The 18,841-nt window shown below is 32.1% G+C and overlaps 1 protein-coding gene and 1 long non-coding RNA gene across 2 annotated transcripts; both read left to right on the top strand.

Moving 5' to 3' along the window:
* The first annotated feature begins 1,572 nt into the window (after nucleotides 1-1,572).
* Nucleotides 1,573-4,186, top strand: LOC134256766 (uncharacterized). Its single transcript, XM_062739438.1, has 3 exons — nucleotides 1,573-2,176; nucleotides 2,750-2,939; nucleotides 3,543-4,186. Exons 1-3 carry the CDS (start codon nucleotides 1,896-1,898, stop codon nucleotides 3,624-3,626), a joined length of 555 nt encoding a protein of 184 aa, XP_062595422.1. The 5' UTR covers nucleotides 1,573-1,895; the 3' UTR covers nucleotides 3,627-4,186.
* Nucleotides 4,187-11,844: 7,658 nt separating this feature from the next.
* LOC134256768 (uncharacterized) lies at nucleotides 11,845-16,071 on the top strand. Its single transcript, XR_009989785.1, has 3 exons — nucleotides 11,845-12,247; nucleotides 13,828-13,887; nucleotides 15,462-16,071. It is a non-coding gene; the product is annotated as an uncharacterized LOC134256768 (long non-coding RNA).
* The last annotated feature ends 2,770 nt before the right edge of the window (nucleotides 16,072-18,841 follow it).

Genomic DNA, 18,841 nt, shown 5'->3' with positions numbered 1-18,841 from the left:
GTCATTATATCTTCCACGGTAATGTTTTAAGTTAATTATTTAAAATAAAATTAATACGAATTCAATTTCAATTCTTTAAAAACATATATTTATTTTACAAATTTAATTTGATTAAAAGTTTTACCGTTTTCAAAAAATCTATTCTAAGATTTCAAAAGAGTACTCGACGTCATGTGCATATGTTAATTTTCAAAATAAAAATTAGTGAACTAAATTTTCGTTTTAAAGTAAACAAAACACTATTTAAAATTTTCAAAACTATCCAGTCCTCATGAATACTCAATTAAAGATGGTTCATAACAAATAAATAGTATGCAAATCCCAAGAATTGAGATGAAATTACGTCAATAAGCACACATTTTCTTGTACATTTTTTGTAATTTACCCAATTTTACTTTCAAATATTATGTGTTACAAGGTTTTCTCCTCTTCGTTATAAAATTTCTCTCATTTGGAATTAAAAGAAAAAAATATGGTTCATATACCAAAACCGCTTACTATAAAATCATATATGTTTGCGGGCGCATATTTTCGAGGTTTGAGAATAAAATATTGATATATATGGGGATTTGATTTCGTGGTTAAAGGAATGTCTAGTAAATAGTAATTCATATTAAATTTTATATTTTATGGTGGTCATGAATTTGTGGGTCTCTACATACCTCGAGAACAACAAAAATCACACACACCCACGAAAATTTGTCATTTCACAGTAATTATCAGTAGAAGTATTAAACAATTGTAGTTATAATTTTTTTTTTCAATTTTTGAAAGCTTATTAATGATAAATAACACAAACTTTTTTTTTCAGAAATCAGCAATATTTCTCATAGATTTACATTTAAATTGGTAACCTGAATAATGTTCATCAAGTATATAGTTGTAGAGTTTTTAACAATTTTGTCATACGGTTAAAAATTTGTGCAAAATTTTGTATGGAATTATACAGAAAGCAAAGCAACGTCTCATATCTAAGTAATAAGGAAAACCTCTTTATATTTCAGGGAATTATTATTCATGTCATTTCAAATAAAAATCAGTCAAAAAATATGTATCAATCCATGCATCCATTTTTTTTTGTGTGTGTGTGTGTGTTAAGTACCCTTTAACTATAAACGCCTTTTCAAATGTCCTTTGGCCATATGCATGTATTGCTTTAACTACACAAATGTTATAATATTCATCAAATATTTTACAATTTGAGCATGCTCGGGGAGAGGGTGAGGTGAGGAGAATCTTATTTGACAAACACATTTTTATTTATTTTATCATATTCTTCGCTTCACAAATTAATTCCCAGTATCCTTCTGTGATAATTAAAGAGGGTGTTTTAAGTTTCCTAATTTAATGTGTAGATTATGAAAAAAAAGTGTTTGGAATTCCCATCCACAACGAAATAAAACTTTCATCTTTTCTAAAATTAATTACGAACAGGAGAACTAGGAGGACAAAATCAGTAAATTAAAGCTGTGTCCTTTTTAGGAATATAATATAGAAAACAATGATAATAAAACTACTAAGATTCAATTTTACACAGTTCACACATGTAAAATGTCGTTATAGCTGATACATGCATGCAATGATGGATGTAGTTTTTTTTGCTTTAATTGCATAGTGAAGTGAATTTATTTAAGATGAAAAGGATAAATTATAGACCTGACAGTTTCGGTCTAATTTCCTAATGTTCAGCACGTTTGTGAAAGAAAATAACCTAACACCGGATCTAAATCTATATTTAGTTATAATTAATTCTACATAAAACATTTGTTTGGTAAAACCAATTATTTTGCTCAAAAACCTAATTCATGTATGTACCGCAAGTATAATGATATTCTGTAACATTTATATAAGTATCATTTAGCATTTTAATTCTTCTTGTAATTAATATATACGTTATGGAGATGTTACATGCATGTGTTCTACCTTTCATTTTAACAATCTTGCATGAACGTACAGAGGCGCAATTGTTTCCCGAATCATCCAGTAGAAATGCTTCTCCAGTATCGGACAGAGAAATTTTTAATACCATTGAAACTATATTTCAACAACTGTTACAAGAGAAATTAAGGAGAATTGCTCCAGGGGAGGCAATTCCTGCATTTGATGTGGAGATTAACCCGATAACAACGACACGGAGTCCGCCTAAAAATACATGGGACTGCTCTGATCGGAGAATGTAAGTTTGGAAACTATAACAATATTATTTACTGTAGAGGCTTTGGGTTGGTACATCATAAAAGTAAAATACATTATTTTGGCTCAAACAATTTAGGTGATTAACATTTCGATCATGTGATTTTAAGAAGTCATTCGACCATGTTTCTTTATAGCTCCTTGATATCGATATCACCTAAGAAGAAACACAGCTTTGCGATGTAAATAACTTTGTGAATTTATGTGGCATAATTCATGTACAAATTAATGAATAAAGAAATTGAACAATTTATATCTTATTGTGCTTTCGGAATAAAAATATATACATGTAAAACATGATGGTCTTCTTCTACTCTCGGTGTCAAAATATCCCGCGCACATACATTGTTTAGAAATGAAGGTATTTGTATACCATTAAATTAATAGTAAAATTATTGTATACCAATTGTAAATGTTTTGAGAGATATTTGCGATTTATTGAAAACACAAAAGGATACACCCAAATTGTTACATTTGTAGAACGCCTTTGATGAGAACAAAATTAATCATTACATAAAAACAGATAATTAATCAACCAAGTTTATTTTTTCTGTAGAGAATGTCCAAGGGGGACAGAATGTGTAGCAATGGGGTCCTTGAGGTCACAACACACAAACCTTTGTCCTAGAGATTTGTCATGCCCCTGTATTTGCAAACGAGGCTGTCGCCTGGGAAACCAATTTTTATCAACAGGGTTGGAGCTCTTGAATTCAAAGTATTGTCGGCTTTGCCATGAAGATGGAAGGGTAAGATTTAAGTTTTATAAAGATAATAGAATGAATGAGTCAATTATCAAGGAATCAACCATTTAATTCATATTTTACATGTTTACTCGATCAACCCAGTTAATTTAATTATATCAATATAATGACGTATATCAACAACATATTGTAAAGTCAATTTAAACCAAAAGAGTAAAATCAATATTAGTGTTGTAAAGCTCACAACAATAAAATGTGCTCAAATAGTATCTTCACAATATCAAGGTTTTGTGATATCGTGCTATTTAAAAGTTTCTATTTCATTTTGCTTCCTGTCTAGGTCTGGAACCAATCAGAAAACAGACTTTATAATAGATAAGTTTATAATTAATCACTGTGTAACCTCAAGCCCAGGTTATAAGCCGCGACTTTTGTCAAAAGTTTGCGTTGAGGAATGATATCACAAAATCTTAATGACCATGTGAAGAGGCTCAAAAAGAGCCGAAACAAGTGAAATGTTCGTAAACTGGCGCACAGAAACAAGTTATCCCGGCGCAATGCTTGCCCACGGCATGTTAATTATCAATAAATAATATTTACATGTAAATGTACAATACTTAGTTTCCATAATAATATCTATTCTTGCAGATAGAATTTGGAACCAAAAAGAAGGAATGTAAAGAGATGAAAAAACGAGCTTCTAAAATTACACTATCTAGATTCATCCGCTAGAAGTTTGCATAATTGGTGTTTCATTATCCGGCCTTTTGTGGGTTTTTTTTTTTTTTTGTGAAAGTTGCTTTTATTTTAATAAGGCACGTGTGATTCAAGTAAACAACAAAATGAATAACAACCAAGAGGGAGTATTAAATGTTTCAGTAATTCAGCACCATTTCGGGCAAACTAAGAAATACAAAACTAATGCTCCTGTCAACTTCTTCATGTTTGAATGAAATTAATGCCAAGTAAATACACTGTCGTTGAAAATACAATAAATGGGCCATGTCCTGGTATCACTGGATTTTTTCTCAATCTGGACTCGAATTGAAACATAAAAGGTTCGTTTTCTTACAATAAAAAGGGTCGCTGTAGAACTTTGGAGCTCTCTGGTTGAGAAAATACAGATACCAGTAGTCCAACAAGAGATGGAGCCACAGATCCAAGATTTGAAGAAAAAATGCTTATATGTATATTTTATGTCTTTAATATCAATATTATTATTATTATTATCATGCAAGCATATAATGTACAACAGTAAGTATTCTGTTGAATAAAAGGCTTTTGACATCGTTTTTTTTTCATATTTCACCTAAAACTCAAAAGCCCAAGCAAGCCCGTAACTGCCATTGAGGAAAGTGAGGCAAATGCCTCACTAAATCTTCAAGAGTTTTCTGAAAACATAGAACTTATAAATTATGTGTTTCTTTGTTCTAAATTAATATTTTCATCCGTTGTTTCACTTTCTGTAAATCATTCATCTCACCAGGTGCCTCATTTTCATTTAGAACGCATGTTAATTATAATTCAAAATGTTTGTTTTGTAAATTGTTGGATTGTTTAACATCCCTTCTAAAAAAAATCTCATTCATATTAAGACATCACTGCCTGCCGGTGGAAGGCTGCAAGTTTTAAATCTGCACTGGGCTTTCAGGGTCACTGAAGATGATTGAACAATGAGAGACTTTTTTGTGCCATCACTTACCGTGACATAAACCCTCGGTTTTTACGGTCTCAACTGAAGGACCGGTCTCTTCATCCCGCAGTGGGATTCGAACCCGCTACGTAAGGATAACTCCTTAGTTTGCGACTCTCGAGCATACGCTCTAACCACTGTGCGATGCAGGCGACAATTCAAAACATAAAAACTTTCTAAGATTATTTTCAATACCAAGGTATCAGGATACCCCATCCCTGTAAACCCCCATCACTGGTCATCATTTAGGTACCACTTTATCCCCGTCTGGGTCTAGGAATCCCAGAACCCTTGCCTCACTCAAAAAATTGAGCCTAGTTATATGCCTAGCATTTCTACGGTACATTTCTATATTGGTTTGAATGAGGAATGGCAAAAATCTTGTCAACGAATCGCAATATACTGGTACATATATATTAGTATGATTGCAAAGCTCTGCATTGTAATGTAGATTACAAGGAATTATTTATTCTACATCGGACCAAAAATAGATAGGGAACTTCTTATCGATGACACAATCGATTATGTGTTTTTTTTAAATTCCGCATCTCAAACCGCGTTCGGCTTTGACTTCCAATACAGATTTTGTTTAAAAAGATGGCAACGTTTGCTTCGCTTGACGACATCGAATTTGATAAGCCTTTAAAAGACATTTTTAAGACGAAGAAAACACCCAGAAGGCTACGAAAATGGCTTCAAAGATCTTTGGCAGCTATTTTCAAGAGAAGGAACTCTCTCCCCATTTTGAATCATTCGAATCGAATGATCTGGATTCTGTGTTGAGGAAGTTTTATGTAGAAACAAGACTAGTTAGTGGTGAGCTCTATAAACGAATATTTTACTTTCTATCGGACATACACTGTAAAAAATGCGCTTAGAAAATAAACACTTCCATTACGTGTTTTGACCTAAACATGTATAAGATTGTGTTTAACGGCTAAACACTCAGGTCTAAACGTGTGTTAGATTGTGTTTAACGGCTAAACACTTATGTCTAAACGTGTGTTATATCTAAATGATGTTAAGATTTAACACATGTTTAGATATAAGTGTTTAGAAATTGAACACTTTTATGTGAAGTGCAGAGTTATCTTCCCGGAAATGACGCATATATATTCGAATGATAAATAGAGCGGTTATCGAAACAAAGGAAATCCCAATGTTAGCTAAAGAAGATGGATTAAACATGTTAAAGGAAGTGAATGCTAATCAAAGTGATAACCATGAAGAGATTGTGAAATGCATTTAAACTGCAACATTACTGCGATAAAAGGTATGTTAACTATTATTTTTATTTTACATAAATTGACCATGATGGGCTACGTAAACAGACATGCGTTTGCACATGTAGCTGTAGATCAAGATTACCTTCGGTTATATTTTGTATCCCTGAAATCTAGAAAGGAGTACATTATATAGAATATCAATAATATCTATAACAGTATCAATACTAAATAGTGGTTATATAGACGAGGTTCAATAAAAGTAGCACAATAATAGCTATCAAACATGTAAAAAAAAAAAAAAAAAAAAAAAAGTTCATACAAATCCAGCCATTGAAAAGCATATTTTGATAAAATTTGAATTTCTTTCTTACAGGATATGGTCCACATCGAACTTGAAAGCAAAAATACACGTATCAGAGTAACTGTTGCCATCTCCAAGTCCACAATGACATGCCATCGTTCTTACATTTTTCAACACTTCTTACTTTCTAGGGGAAACTGAGTTTTGTGAAGTCTGCTGTTCGTTATAGCTTTGAACAACCTAAAAATATTCTCAAATAATGACAGTGGATTACCTACTGACGGTCACAGATGAAAATAAATTATGCGTGTGTTGCTCAGTGAAAAATTGCTGGAAGTTAAACTTGATACAGACATGAGAAATAACTGATTGGTAATCTGGTTAGAATTAAAACCAGCGTGTAAAAATTTAATGTACATGTATATTTAATATAAAATTCTTTATAAAAAATCCATGTTTGAATGTTCATTGAATAAAATTTAAAATGTAAACAATTGTTATTTTTTCAGTTTTCTTGCAGGAAGACAACGAAAACATCCAAGTGTTTAATTTGTAAACATGTATCATAACATGTTTTGTAAAGTGTTTAAAGTCTAAACATGTAAGTGTTTAGGGTCTAAACACTTTCCGTTACACGTAATGAAATTAAATGTGTTTAGAATTTCAACGCATCAAAAAAAGTGTGACAAGAAAGTGCTTAGGAAAGTGTCTATCATCTAAACACATTTTTTACAGTGTAGTCTTACAAGACATTTGTCTGTGACTGTTGATAATAAAAACATAACAAAGGGGAGAAATCAAATGTTGAACTTGCTTTTGATTGGTTAGTTTGGATCTTCAATTTCGAAACTCGAATTACGAATCTCGTATTTTGAAACTTGAATCTCGAATGAGCCTTCTGGGCTTTCGTAGTTAAACTTCACGAAAAAGTGTTTGTTGATATTCTGTTTTATTTTTTTATGCCGAGGCCGTGAGAATTTACACCTATTGAAATCTCGGATTTCAGTGCCAAAAAACACACCAGGAGAACGCAAACACAGCTGAGGGAAGGACATATGTAATGCCAGTTTATTAATTATAGAGCTTAAATTGTTTTCTTAATTTAATATATGCAGAATATTTTTTATTTAAATCAAAGGTAAATTAATTTCTTTACTCTTACGTCGCGGGTTCGAATCCCACTGGTGAACGTTGAGACCGATCCTTCAGATGAGACCGTATGAAGCAATATCCCGTGTAGGTGCTGGCACGATAAAGGTCCGTCACTGCTCTATGGCCCTGAGTGCCGAGTATGGTACAAAATTTGCAGCTCTCAACCGGCAAGTGGTGGCGTCTCCATATGAGTGAAAATTCTCTAGAGGGATATTAAACAAAGCATACAATCAATCAATCTTATTTTAATATTTTGATCCTATGTGTCCAATGAAATCATTCATGAAGTACAAAAGATATTTGAATCCAAAATCTGACAGATTTTTCCAAAGACCAAAACATTGGGTTTTTTTTTTAATTCTCATTTTTGGTTAGACAATGTCCCCTTTAGACAATTACTATAGGAAACATGATGGCTGGAATATTTCAAAAAGCAGGATTATCGCAGAGGTACACAAATCAGTCTCTGAGAGCAACCTTTGACTTGTACACACGCTGGATTCAAATGGTTTGTTCTCAGGTCGTCCTGTTATGACTTTCACCGGTCATCGTGCCGAGTCTAGTCTGAAAACCTACTCGGGCCAAATGGAATTAACTGAAATGAAGAGAGAAATATCAGAAGCCATGTTGAAAACCCTTCGTTCTGTGACACCTGTGTGCTGAAGATTTAAAAATTCCATCTACTGCAAGCTACCTCGAGGCATCTGAAAAAACCGGAGCCAATATCAGATTCTCTGTGTGAGATTTGTTAAATGAATGTAAATTTCATTTTAAGTACTGCAGATTTTGATTATGGAATTCGACAGGTGCATTGTGTAGAAACGGACTAGGGTAAAGTGCGTTACCCTAGTCCAAGATGGCGATAGGCAAATACGCTTCAAATCACTGGGTGAAAAGTCCAGTTTCCGCAAAACTGAAACTATATGGAAACCTTGCTGAAACTTGGCGTTGAAGTTTCCTGTATGGTTTCCGCAATGCGGAAACTATATAATAGTTTCAGCAAGTTTCTGTAGGGTTTCCGTATGCTGAAACTATTAGGTTTGTTTCCAAATAGTTTCCGCAAAACGGAAACCAATGTAAAATTTAAGGAAATGTCAATTTAACGATACTTTTTAGTTTCAGTAGGTTTCAGTTTCCGGAAACTATTGATTTCGATTCCATATGGTTTCCGCATGCTGAAACCGAACTGAAACTTTTTCTTTTCTTTTTTTTCAAATGGGTAAAAAAAATCAATTCAAATGACTTTTTTACTACTGATTTCGATTCCATATGGTTTCCGCATGCTGAAACCGAACTGAATTTTTTTCTATTATTTTTTTTCAAAAGGGTAGAAAAATCAACTCATATTATCTTTACTATTGATTTTGATTCTGTATGGTTTTCGCATGCTGAAACCGAACTGAAACTGTTTTTTATTATATTTTTTTTTTCAAAAGAGTAGAAAAATCAACCCATATCATATTTTTATTTACTTATACATTTTAAAAAATGGTTTTATTTTTAAATACCAGATATCTACTAGTTCATATTCAGATTTTGAGATGTGCTCTGTGTAAACTGACACATACCGATATTGATATCAATGATAAGCACTTTATACAAGATCCTTGCTTCATATTAATTTATTTCATATTGTGCTGGAATTAAAAAAAATATCATTTCTAAACAAAATCGATTCCTCTCACCAGGATTTTCTACATTACCCAACTCGAGACTCCCCCTCGGGAATTAATTCTTTTCATAACATACATTATTTTCACAAAATATTACAGTACTTCCGTATGAGAACAAATCAAAGGTTATATATGGAGGTTCGAATTCCTCTGTCTACAATTACATTTAATGTTAATTTGTTTAAAAAAGAAAATTAGTGTGTCTTCATCGTGCATGAAATACAGATAATTACGAGAGCGAACGTTTACATTATCTGAGATAGCAAGTTTTGCATTTATATTCCTTATACATGTATCTATATTCCTGAATGGAAAATTATCATTTCAATAATTCAATTTGTTAACAACACATACTGACTAGGAAGCCTTTTTTACTATTCAGTGTTCAACATAGATATATAGAGCAATAGTTACTACATTGTAGTTGTTTTTATAATTTAATACATTGATTTAATATCTCGTACATATATGTATTTTTATCTCCGTTCTCATGAATACATTTTATTCGTTTAACAGGCGTTAATCTTATTCGAAAGCCGCGGGTAAATATTGCAAGAAAACATGTCCTGAACATTTGATGCCATGGTTCTTAAGATCTGCAGCATATTATGTCAATCTAATTAAAATTAAATCGTCTCATTTGTTACCCAAATGCTTATTCGCACGAGGAAGACTTAATATTAATGTAAAAAGTCTGTTTTTGTGAAACAATACCTTGGGAGCGAATGGAAGATCTCATTTTAATTAGATTGCAAATTATGTGTAGGCTTTTTTATTTATTTATTTATTTTTTTTTCAAATATCTTGCTTTCGTGATGTTAATAAATGCAATATTACTGAAAACGCGGTACCTATACTTTTTAGTAATATGTTCAATTGTATTCGTATTGAGATGTATAATGTGCTAAATTTGTGATTTAGAAAACACTTTTTTTTAATAAAAGTAGTATGTAAGTTGATCAAATTTCCAATCCTTTTCTTTGAACCCCACTCGCGGGCACCTGTCCTCACGTGCCACAGGTGGGGAGACACGTGTCGCAAAGACACCTGCTACCGTGTTGGTGTATTTTTTGTATATTCTATGTGGATTGAGAGGTTTTTCTACCTTAGAGGAACACTGGGCTGTGACCAGGCGTAATATATACATGCAGTACATGGTATACACAGTATAGTCACTAGTAATGACCCCAAGGTGTCTGAACATTCAAATTTTAAAAATTTAAAAAAAAAAAAATCCCACACACACTATATATATAAAACTTCACATAAATCAAACAAATAAGATTGTTTTATAAAATATTTTATATAAAATGTTTCATATAAGCTATTAAAGTTATTATGTGTTGGTGATTAAAAGAAAAAAAAAAAGAAAAACCTCTCAGATATTTATCTATAGATCAATCTAATAAATAATAGAACTAATCTACAGGTAAGGAGAATATTTGCTAGTTCAATAGACTATTTAAAAAATTTCAATATTATTTTACAATTTCTCCACAAAGAAATCGGCAATCACAAAAAAACGACAATTAATGGTATTCCTTGTTTGCCACCATTGTATTAACTTCAAATATTGAAAATATTTAGAGATCGATGACACGCAACCTAATGAAAACAAAGTCTATGAATTTTATTTCATAACTTTTTTCTCTAGGTTATTTCTAAGTACACAATAAAACAACGTTTTATTTCTAATTTAGAGTCCAAAACAGAAAAGTGTGAGGTTATTACAATAATAAGAAAAAGATAAAAAAAAAGATAAATACATTTAGTAAACAACAATATACATGACATGTGTAAAGGACTATGACCACTATTACATGATATCATTTATAAATTTGCCCGCAAAATTAAGAGTTTCCGTATCTTCTGTATTGAGTAATAACCAATAATTTTTTGTTCATCGTCTAATGCTGAGAAGTAGCGGTATTTACTATTTTAAAATTGTACATGTAGATATTTTCTGAGATGGAAATTTTTAACAATTGATTAATAATTCTTATAACTCCAATTTTGCTTTTGAGTTTCACAAAGGTATAAAAAGCAATACCAGAGAGAGACAGAGACAGAGACTCATACAACACATTCTAATATAGTTTGTAATATTTTTCTTCGTTTTATTTAAGTTACGAAGGTCAAAATTAATCATTATATAATTCACTGTATAACAATGATTATAAACTTACATGTACTTTGTTAATTTATCTATTCTATTTTAGGACACAAATAAAAATGTATCCCGTAGATTAAGATTTTAAAAAACATATAAACATAAATTTGCAGACTTGTTATAAAGTTTTAACCAGCTAATTCGTATCGCTTACTAGAAAGGGGGGGGGGGTAAATCGCTCTTGTATGTGGATAATATGCCATCAGCATCACTTTGTTGACTTGTATACCTTTTTTTACACAATAATCTAAGTACATGTGTATATGATTTTCAATCTATTTGTAAAAATCTGGACAGTCCGTTTCAACAATTACCATAATCATGATAACCATGATAATAAGGGACTTAAAATACGGTTTTATACCCAACTTCGATTCCATGATCAATTTTATCTAAGCATTTAAAACTGACAGGTTCATTCAGTTGTCATAAATGCAAGGACGTCTGCAATATAAAACGTAAAAAAAAAATATTGCCAAAAGAGAAATGCAAAAACTAAGGGGAATTTTCCGTAGAGACTGACATTCAATCACTAGGTGGCGTATCGCGATAGAATGCTTCTCTCTCATTGGTTAGATTTTTAGTAGAAGAAAGAGGGACAAAATGGCGAAGAAAACACCAAGAACTTGCTCAAGAAAAACAACAGAGATGAGAAGGTCTTTTGACTCTACACAGAAGAAAGGCACCTCAAACGACAGATTAGATACAGGTAGTTATTTCTTACAGTTCAGAGCACCTTTATTTTTGTTTTTATTGTCTGCAATCGTAAGAATAAAGTTGGGTCAAAACGGCGCGTTCCAAAAATTTAAATCGACCATTGTACAGTTATAATTATTTTGAAAAAGCGCCTTGTAAATCATTCTCAGCTTAGGTTGTAATACGTATAATTAATTGCTGTTAAAACGGCCGCATGCATTTTGTACCATTGTATTTATCTTGCATGTTTTCGTGTGATTATTAGAATATGTTTTTCTGCATCGTCCCGATCATGTTAAAAAAAAAAATACGTGTTGTAGTATTCCGGAATTTTAAATGTAGGTTGGTTTTAGAGGATAATATCGTTATGAACTTGTATCCGGTGTTTACTTTTTCGGAAAATCGAAAGATTTGCCCCCACGCTTATGTTCTTTCAGAAAAGGTGAGGTTTGTTGTTCATTATAACTGCTGGATGTGTTCATTGTTATTCGCAGGAGTAGTTTCTTGAATCCTACATTTATTTTTTGCTGAATTGTTTTTATTATTGATGGAAGACTGTGCTGCACAGCCGAGGAAGGGGTTGAATATATTTTTAACATACATGCAGTATAGAATCGTAAATATTAGACGTGTTAGAGGGCATCATGTTGGGAGAATGCCATTGTGTAGTATTGTATCACTGTGAAATGCCAATTTGTACATGTTGTATAGTCATGAAAGTAAAATTCCTGAGAACTTGCAGATTTTGTGATATGAAAGTGACTTGATAATTTTCAGAATGCCTGACATTATTCAAGTTGAAGTATTTTATTAAGTTTCATACCATACATTATGAGTTTGAAACATTGTCGTACGTGAACAAAATAGTTATACACAAAGATACATAAACATCATGCTGACACATGTGCATGTTTTGATCTATATGAAACAATTAACACTATTTTAGCAACCTAAAACTTGATTTACCGGTAGTGTGCATGGTGTAATTGTTCATTAGAAATACCATGTTTTTATTGTACCTTGTGTATTAAATGTGGTGCAGTTTCTAAATACATCAGAAATCACAACCATAAAAATGATTCTCTTGATATGAACAGAACAGTATTTACCTGAAGTATGTATTATGATAGACTGGAGCTTGATGAAATGGGCAATTGGCCATTTTCAATTTCTTAAGTTACATATATTGATTCATTTTACAGTCATATACTTGTATTTATTTGTTACCCTTTAGAGAACTTTTTGTTAATGTGGACACGTCACCAACACAGGTCTCATCCGAGGGACCAGTCTCTATGTACTACATTGGATTCAGACCCTTGATGTAGGAATCAGCTCTTACTCCCCAACTCTAGGCGTGTCGCTCTAACCACTGGCAATGTGACCCATTATGAAAATTTGACATAATACTTTTATGATCTCTAAATTTTATTGACTTGATAAAATGACTGATACACAAATAAGATTTTTGTAATCTCTCTGTAAGGTTTATAGCTGTTTACCATTTGCCATATTTCTATCACTAATTAAATCAGTTTTCAACAATGGCCACTGAAGAGTCCTAGTTCTGTGTTATTATACAAATGATCTTCCCTTGATGTAAAATAGAATATTAAATAAAATTAATTATCAAATGAATTATAATTTTGAATCGGAGAAGGCCTACATATCTTAAACAAACATAATTTAGATGTAGTCTTGCTTTTATGGAAAATTATAACTTATTTAATTTTTCTCACTCTCAGATATAATTGCTTTTCAAAATCTTGTAAATTGAGATTGTGATAGCCTGATAGGACTGCCACTTAGAATTAGACCAGAGTGTGACTGTGTCCATTTTAAAATGATACAATTTCCAATCATTTTTTTTTCTTTGTCATGTGTCCAATAGAATTTTCACTGCATGTCAGGTGCAAGGAAATGGGCATGCAAGTAGTTTTTGGGACTTTTCTGAGCTCATGCTAAAAACAAAAAAGTTATTACTGTACGGTACTGTACTAACTCGATCTATTTTAATTTCAGATATCCATGGAACAAATCATCTGAAAACTAAGAGAGGATGAAGAATACTTCTGTTAAAAAGTATGTTTTAGTAGTAAGAACTTATGTAACTCTATTTTAGGAAATTAAGGACTAAAGCACAAAGTTTATGTTTTTATTTTCTTAATCTCACTGTATAATTTAAAGCTCTCTATTTATAATAGTCAGTGGTTGTCAGTGTGTGTTGTGGGGGAGGGGGGGGGTGTAAGCTGCTTTCCTCTACTTTTTAAGCTTTATATAATATCTTTATATGTTCGGCATTTCCATCAAATTAACAGATGTTAACATTTTCTTAGAAAGTCTCATTTTGCGAGCTAACTACTAAAATTCTCTGATTTATTTAAAATAAGTATTTATAAGCAGGCCTATTTTTAGGTCACCTTAGTAAACTCAGGTGACCTATTACTATCTATTTTTGTCTGTCGTGTGTTGACATTTGAACATTTTCAGCTTCTTCCTTGCAACCGCTCAACCAATTTCAACCAATTTTGGTACAAAGCATCTACGGGTGAAGGGGAACAAAATTTGCAAATTTTATGATACCCCCCCTTCTTTTTTACTCCTGGACATCAAGCAGTCAAACTGTTGGCATGATTGAAATGAGCACTGAGTCATCTACCATAATTATGAAATTCATAGCCCCAAGGTCAGGGGTTTTAGTACTAGGGTTGGTCCATATAGCTCTTTGGAATTAATCAACCATTTATGATGAAATAAAACTTAAGATAACATTTAGAAAATTTTGAAATCTGTGGCCCAAGGGTTAGTGGTTCCTGTGGGGTGGGGTACACAACTGGTGGTTTTAAAATGGAATAGCATTTTATCTTTATTACTCTGATCCACCTTTGGTTTCTGAGTAACCAGAGTAAGCATGTTAAGTTTATAATTATGATAAACAATGGTGCGTCTTTCAAAATTTGGAATTTCATGGCTTTTTGTTTAAAACACGAACCAAATTCAATTGAGTGAAAGTTGTTACATGATACCTATTAGGTCTATGGGCCTCTAGTTGTTATTCAAATAAAAAAAAATATTTTGATGAACAAGTAGAATGAAAGAAAATTCCTTAATTTATTCTGAAAATCAGGAACAAATCAGTTATCTATACATACATATTCAGGTACATTTAACATGTTTAAATAAATTCAAGTTTGTTTATTTCATTATCCCTAGTCAAGTGTTTAAAAGAGGCATCTTTAATAAACTAATGATATTTTACACTTGATAAATTTTTACATTTCATTTTAAATCATTCTGATAAAAAAAAAATGCTTAAAATGTGAAATTAATCAAACAAAAGCTTGTACTAGAACAGCATTAGGGACTTTGTCCATCCAATTAATATTAAATGTTAGATACTGCCTAAATCTAACAACATCCTGTAGAGTGTCACGTCAGAGGTCAAATTCTATTAACCAATCAAATAGTCAACTGCAAAATTATTGTATTTCATAAATTGGAACGAATAAGTCTAGAGTTGTTCCGTATTTGACATCTGACGTGACCTTCTATGGGATGTTGTTAGATGTTGTGAAGCGAGTATGCGAGAGGATCTAACATGTTGTTTTATTTAGATTGGGATTTTGTTAAACTATATTTATATATATTTTCAATAGGTTGAAGTAACTGATGAGCAGATCAATCCAACTTGAACATGATATCATTTCTCCAATGATGAAAACAAGTCTCTCTATACTCAAGCATTGATATTTTTAAAGTCAACTGAAACTGGAACAGGTCATACATGCAGACTACAGTGATGTGTTGCACAGTTCCGAAAACATGCAGCCACCACTAGCATAAGCATGATAAGTGTAAGTGGGTCATCAAAGAATGAGAACCACTCAAGGACTTTTCTGTTGGTTGATGATGGACTACAAACTGAATTTTTAACAAAGGAATCCACCTTGGTGCTTATTGGCTACTTATGATGTGAACTTGTGCATTTATTATACCAAGTAATTTTACATTTCCTTAATAATACTAGACTTGCATAAACCGAATTCAGGTTTAGTTGATTGATTGCAGTAATGCAGTTCTAAGTTCCTCTCGCAAGATTATATCTCTGATGTATGAGACATCATTAAATGCAGACATTTTCTCTGTCCTCCTGTCGTGACTTGAGGGCTCGGACTTAGCTGTAAAAATGTTTATGATGCAAGAGAAAAATGTTCAACCGATGTATGTAAATGTTGATAATAACATTAAATATTCTTTGATAACTAGTGTTAGTGTGTTGTTGTTTTTTCCAATATGAGAATTCAGGGGGAAAATGACTTTTGGTTGAAAACCAGGGCTAAAATTGTGTAGTCAATACTACAGTTTCCGTTGCGGAAACCTATAGTATAGCCTATGTATATCAATATTGTAAACGCATACTGAAACCTTGCGTATACCTCAAGTTTCAGCAAGTTTCTGTTGCGGAAACCATTGGTAAACCATATGTATTTCAACTGTATACGCATACTGAAACCTTGCGTATACCTCAAGTTTCAGCAAGTTTCTGTTGCGGAAACCATTGGTAAACCATATGTATTTCAACCGTATACGCATACTGAAACCTTGCGTATACCTCAAGTTTCAGCAAGTTTCAGTTGCGGAAACTATTTGGATTCGTGGACACCTTTGGTTTCCGCACTGCGGAAACTTGATGAAACTTGAAGTTTCCGCACTGAAACTTTGCAGAAACTATTAGTAACCTTAAGTTTCCGCAGAGTTTCAGTAGAGTTTCAGCCATGCGGAAACTGTATTTTTCATCCAGTGAATATCCATGAATAAATATCGGTGAATTCTAATGCAAACCCCTACTTTGTGTAGCACATTTTGTTTCGCAGCATCAGTTTTTCTTGCTCAGAAAGAGACAACATTCAATTCTGCGTAATTAACCAGAAAACGTGTCACGAAGTTTTGCCATAGATTAGGGTAAAGTCTACGAAGTGCTTCTTTGCGATTAGGGTAAAGTTTTTTCGAGACTAGGGTAAAGTTATTTATTTTACAAACTAATTGTACACAGAACAAATGAAATATACAATTAATAAGTAAAGTTGAGAAAGGGTTTCTGGAAAAAAATTTTTAAAAACTTCGGCTTCCACAAAGAAAACGTATACCGATTGTTTCCCTAACACAGTTTGCATACATAATATTACTCAAATGTTGAATAGCATACATGCCACATGTAATTATTTTCTGTTTCATAACTAGATAGTGTTCAAACATGTAATTATAATATTCTGCAGGGCGTAGCTAGGCGTACACAAAAACGTTCTAAAGTTCAACGTTGGTACCCTGCAGAGAAAACATGAAAGCAAAATTAATCGTTTCACGTACATGTATCTCGATAAAAAAAAGTTGAAAAAAACTGCTGAGTACATGAATATAAATAAATCATTTTTAGACGATGTACTATGATGGGCATAGATGTATCAATACCCACAAACGAAATGATTTTGAGGGGTTTTTTTGGTTTTGTTTGACAAATGTGATGTCATACATGTAAAGTCATAGAAGACAATTAAAAAAAAACGCGTTTTTTTCATTCGGATAGTTCTTAATTTATGAATATGATAAATAATAAGAAAAAAATAATACTACTGCATTTATATGTTCTATTTACATTATACTTTTATGTAACTTTATTATAAGTGCTTGGAAACAGACTTCATGTTAATGTTTTCTCAAATTCTCGGTTTAATATCTTGTCTATATACTGGATAGGGCTGTGTATTTAGCCAAAAATTTTGATACGATACGATACAATATTTTTTAAAGCGATATGCGATATATTGGATTCTAAAACAAGTCCATCGAAAAAGGCTTATAAATCATTTTAATGCATAACTTTCATAATAATTAAGTGTTTTATTACCCATTTTATAGTTCTTGTCTCATTGATATTACAAATAACACTTCAAATTAAAACTTTTAATGACTGTAAAATCAACATGTTCAAATTCAGTTGTCTTTGTATTTTGTAACTGTTATTTCCTTACAAATTATATTATTATTGAACAGTTTTATTTCAAAAAAGTGAAATATAATCTTTGGTGATTCAAATTCCCATCTTTTTAACAGAATTAGAAGAAAAACTATTTGTCCGATACGTATTGGAAGTTATTTTTCGATACGATACTTTTCTAGAATATCGATACGTATCGATATATTGATACAGCCCTAATACTGAAGTATATAGTTGACTACATAACTTATATGCGACAACAAGCTACCGGTATGCATGCATCGGGGTTTCCTGCAGACCATCGGACTTTGGTGTCATCATCATACTTTGGAGTCTTACCTATGTTTCCATGGCATTTCACAAAATGGAAACATAATTAAAGAAGACTTACTTTATAAATCCGCAAATTTTTGAAACTAGGAATTTTGGGACACGTTTCATTCATACATCCTAACATGTTGAGTCAAATTTTATTCTTAATACTGATGAGAAGTAAAAAAAAAAATGTGTATTTATAAAATTTATCCAACTACAATCCAGAAAAATTAGAGTTGAAATGTCAGAAAGCAAAACCAACTCACCTGTATTGTCAGTCCGTGCTCAATGATGTGTGCAGTTGAACACACCAGGTTAAACTTCACTTTAACAAAACAGAGTTCGTGCCCAAGGCACGTAGCAACAGGGGCGGGCAGGGGCCTGACATAATTTTTACTTTTGAAAATGTTCAATGAAAGACTGGTCCCCCTTATTTTTGTAACAGTAAATTTACATGAGTAATAACTTATTAGTATTTTATGCAAAAAAATGTGGTACATGTATTGAAAGAAGATGGACTGGGAAAAAGTTGGCCCTTCAACCTGTTAAAGAAATACCTTTAAAGAAAAAAAAAATCACTGAAATTTTAAGAATCAGAAGCCAGAATTTAGAACTGTATAAATTTTTCTCTCTCGAAGAAAGATACAGCAATGTTAATTTTTGCATCGTTTGTCGATCTTAGATCCAGTGAAAGAATACTACAAACACCCCACTTCTTGCCATTAT

The sequence above is a fragment of the Saccostrea cucullata genome, unplaced genomic scaffold (assembly GCF_032062105.1).
Source record: "Saccostrea cucullata isolate Sc308-1 unplaced genomic scaffold, CSIRO_AGI_Scuc_v1 ctg1976, whole genome shotgun sequence".
NCBI classification, from domain to species: Eukaryota; Metazoa; Mollusca; class Bivalvia; order Ostreida; family Ostreidae; genus Saccostrea; species Saccostrea cuccullata.
This window is presented reverse-complemented; position numbering and strand designations above follow the sequence as displayed.

What these genes read in the sequence shown, in the direction of transcription:
- LOC134256766 (XM_062739438.1), top strand. Translation starts at nt 1,896, where the DNA reads ATGGAGATGTTACATGCATGTGTTCTACCTTTCATTTTAACAATCTTG. An exon ending in GACTGCTCTGATCGGAGAAT is followed by an intron (nt 2,177 to 2,749) that starts GTAAGTTTGGAA and finishes TTTTTTCTGTAG; the next exon opens with AGAATGTCCAAGGGGGACAG. An exon ending in TTTGCCATGAAGATGGAAGG is followed by an intron (nt 2,940 to 3,542) that starts GTAAGATTTAAG and finishes CTATTCTTGCAG; the next exon opens with ATAGAATTTGGAACCAAAAA.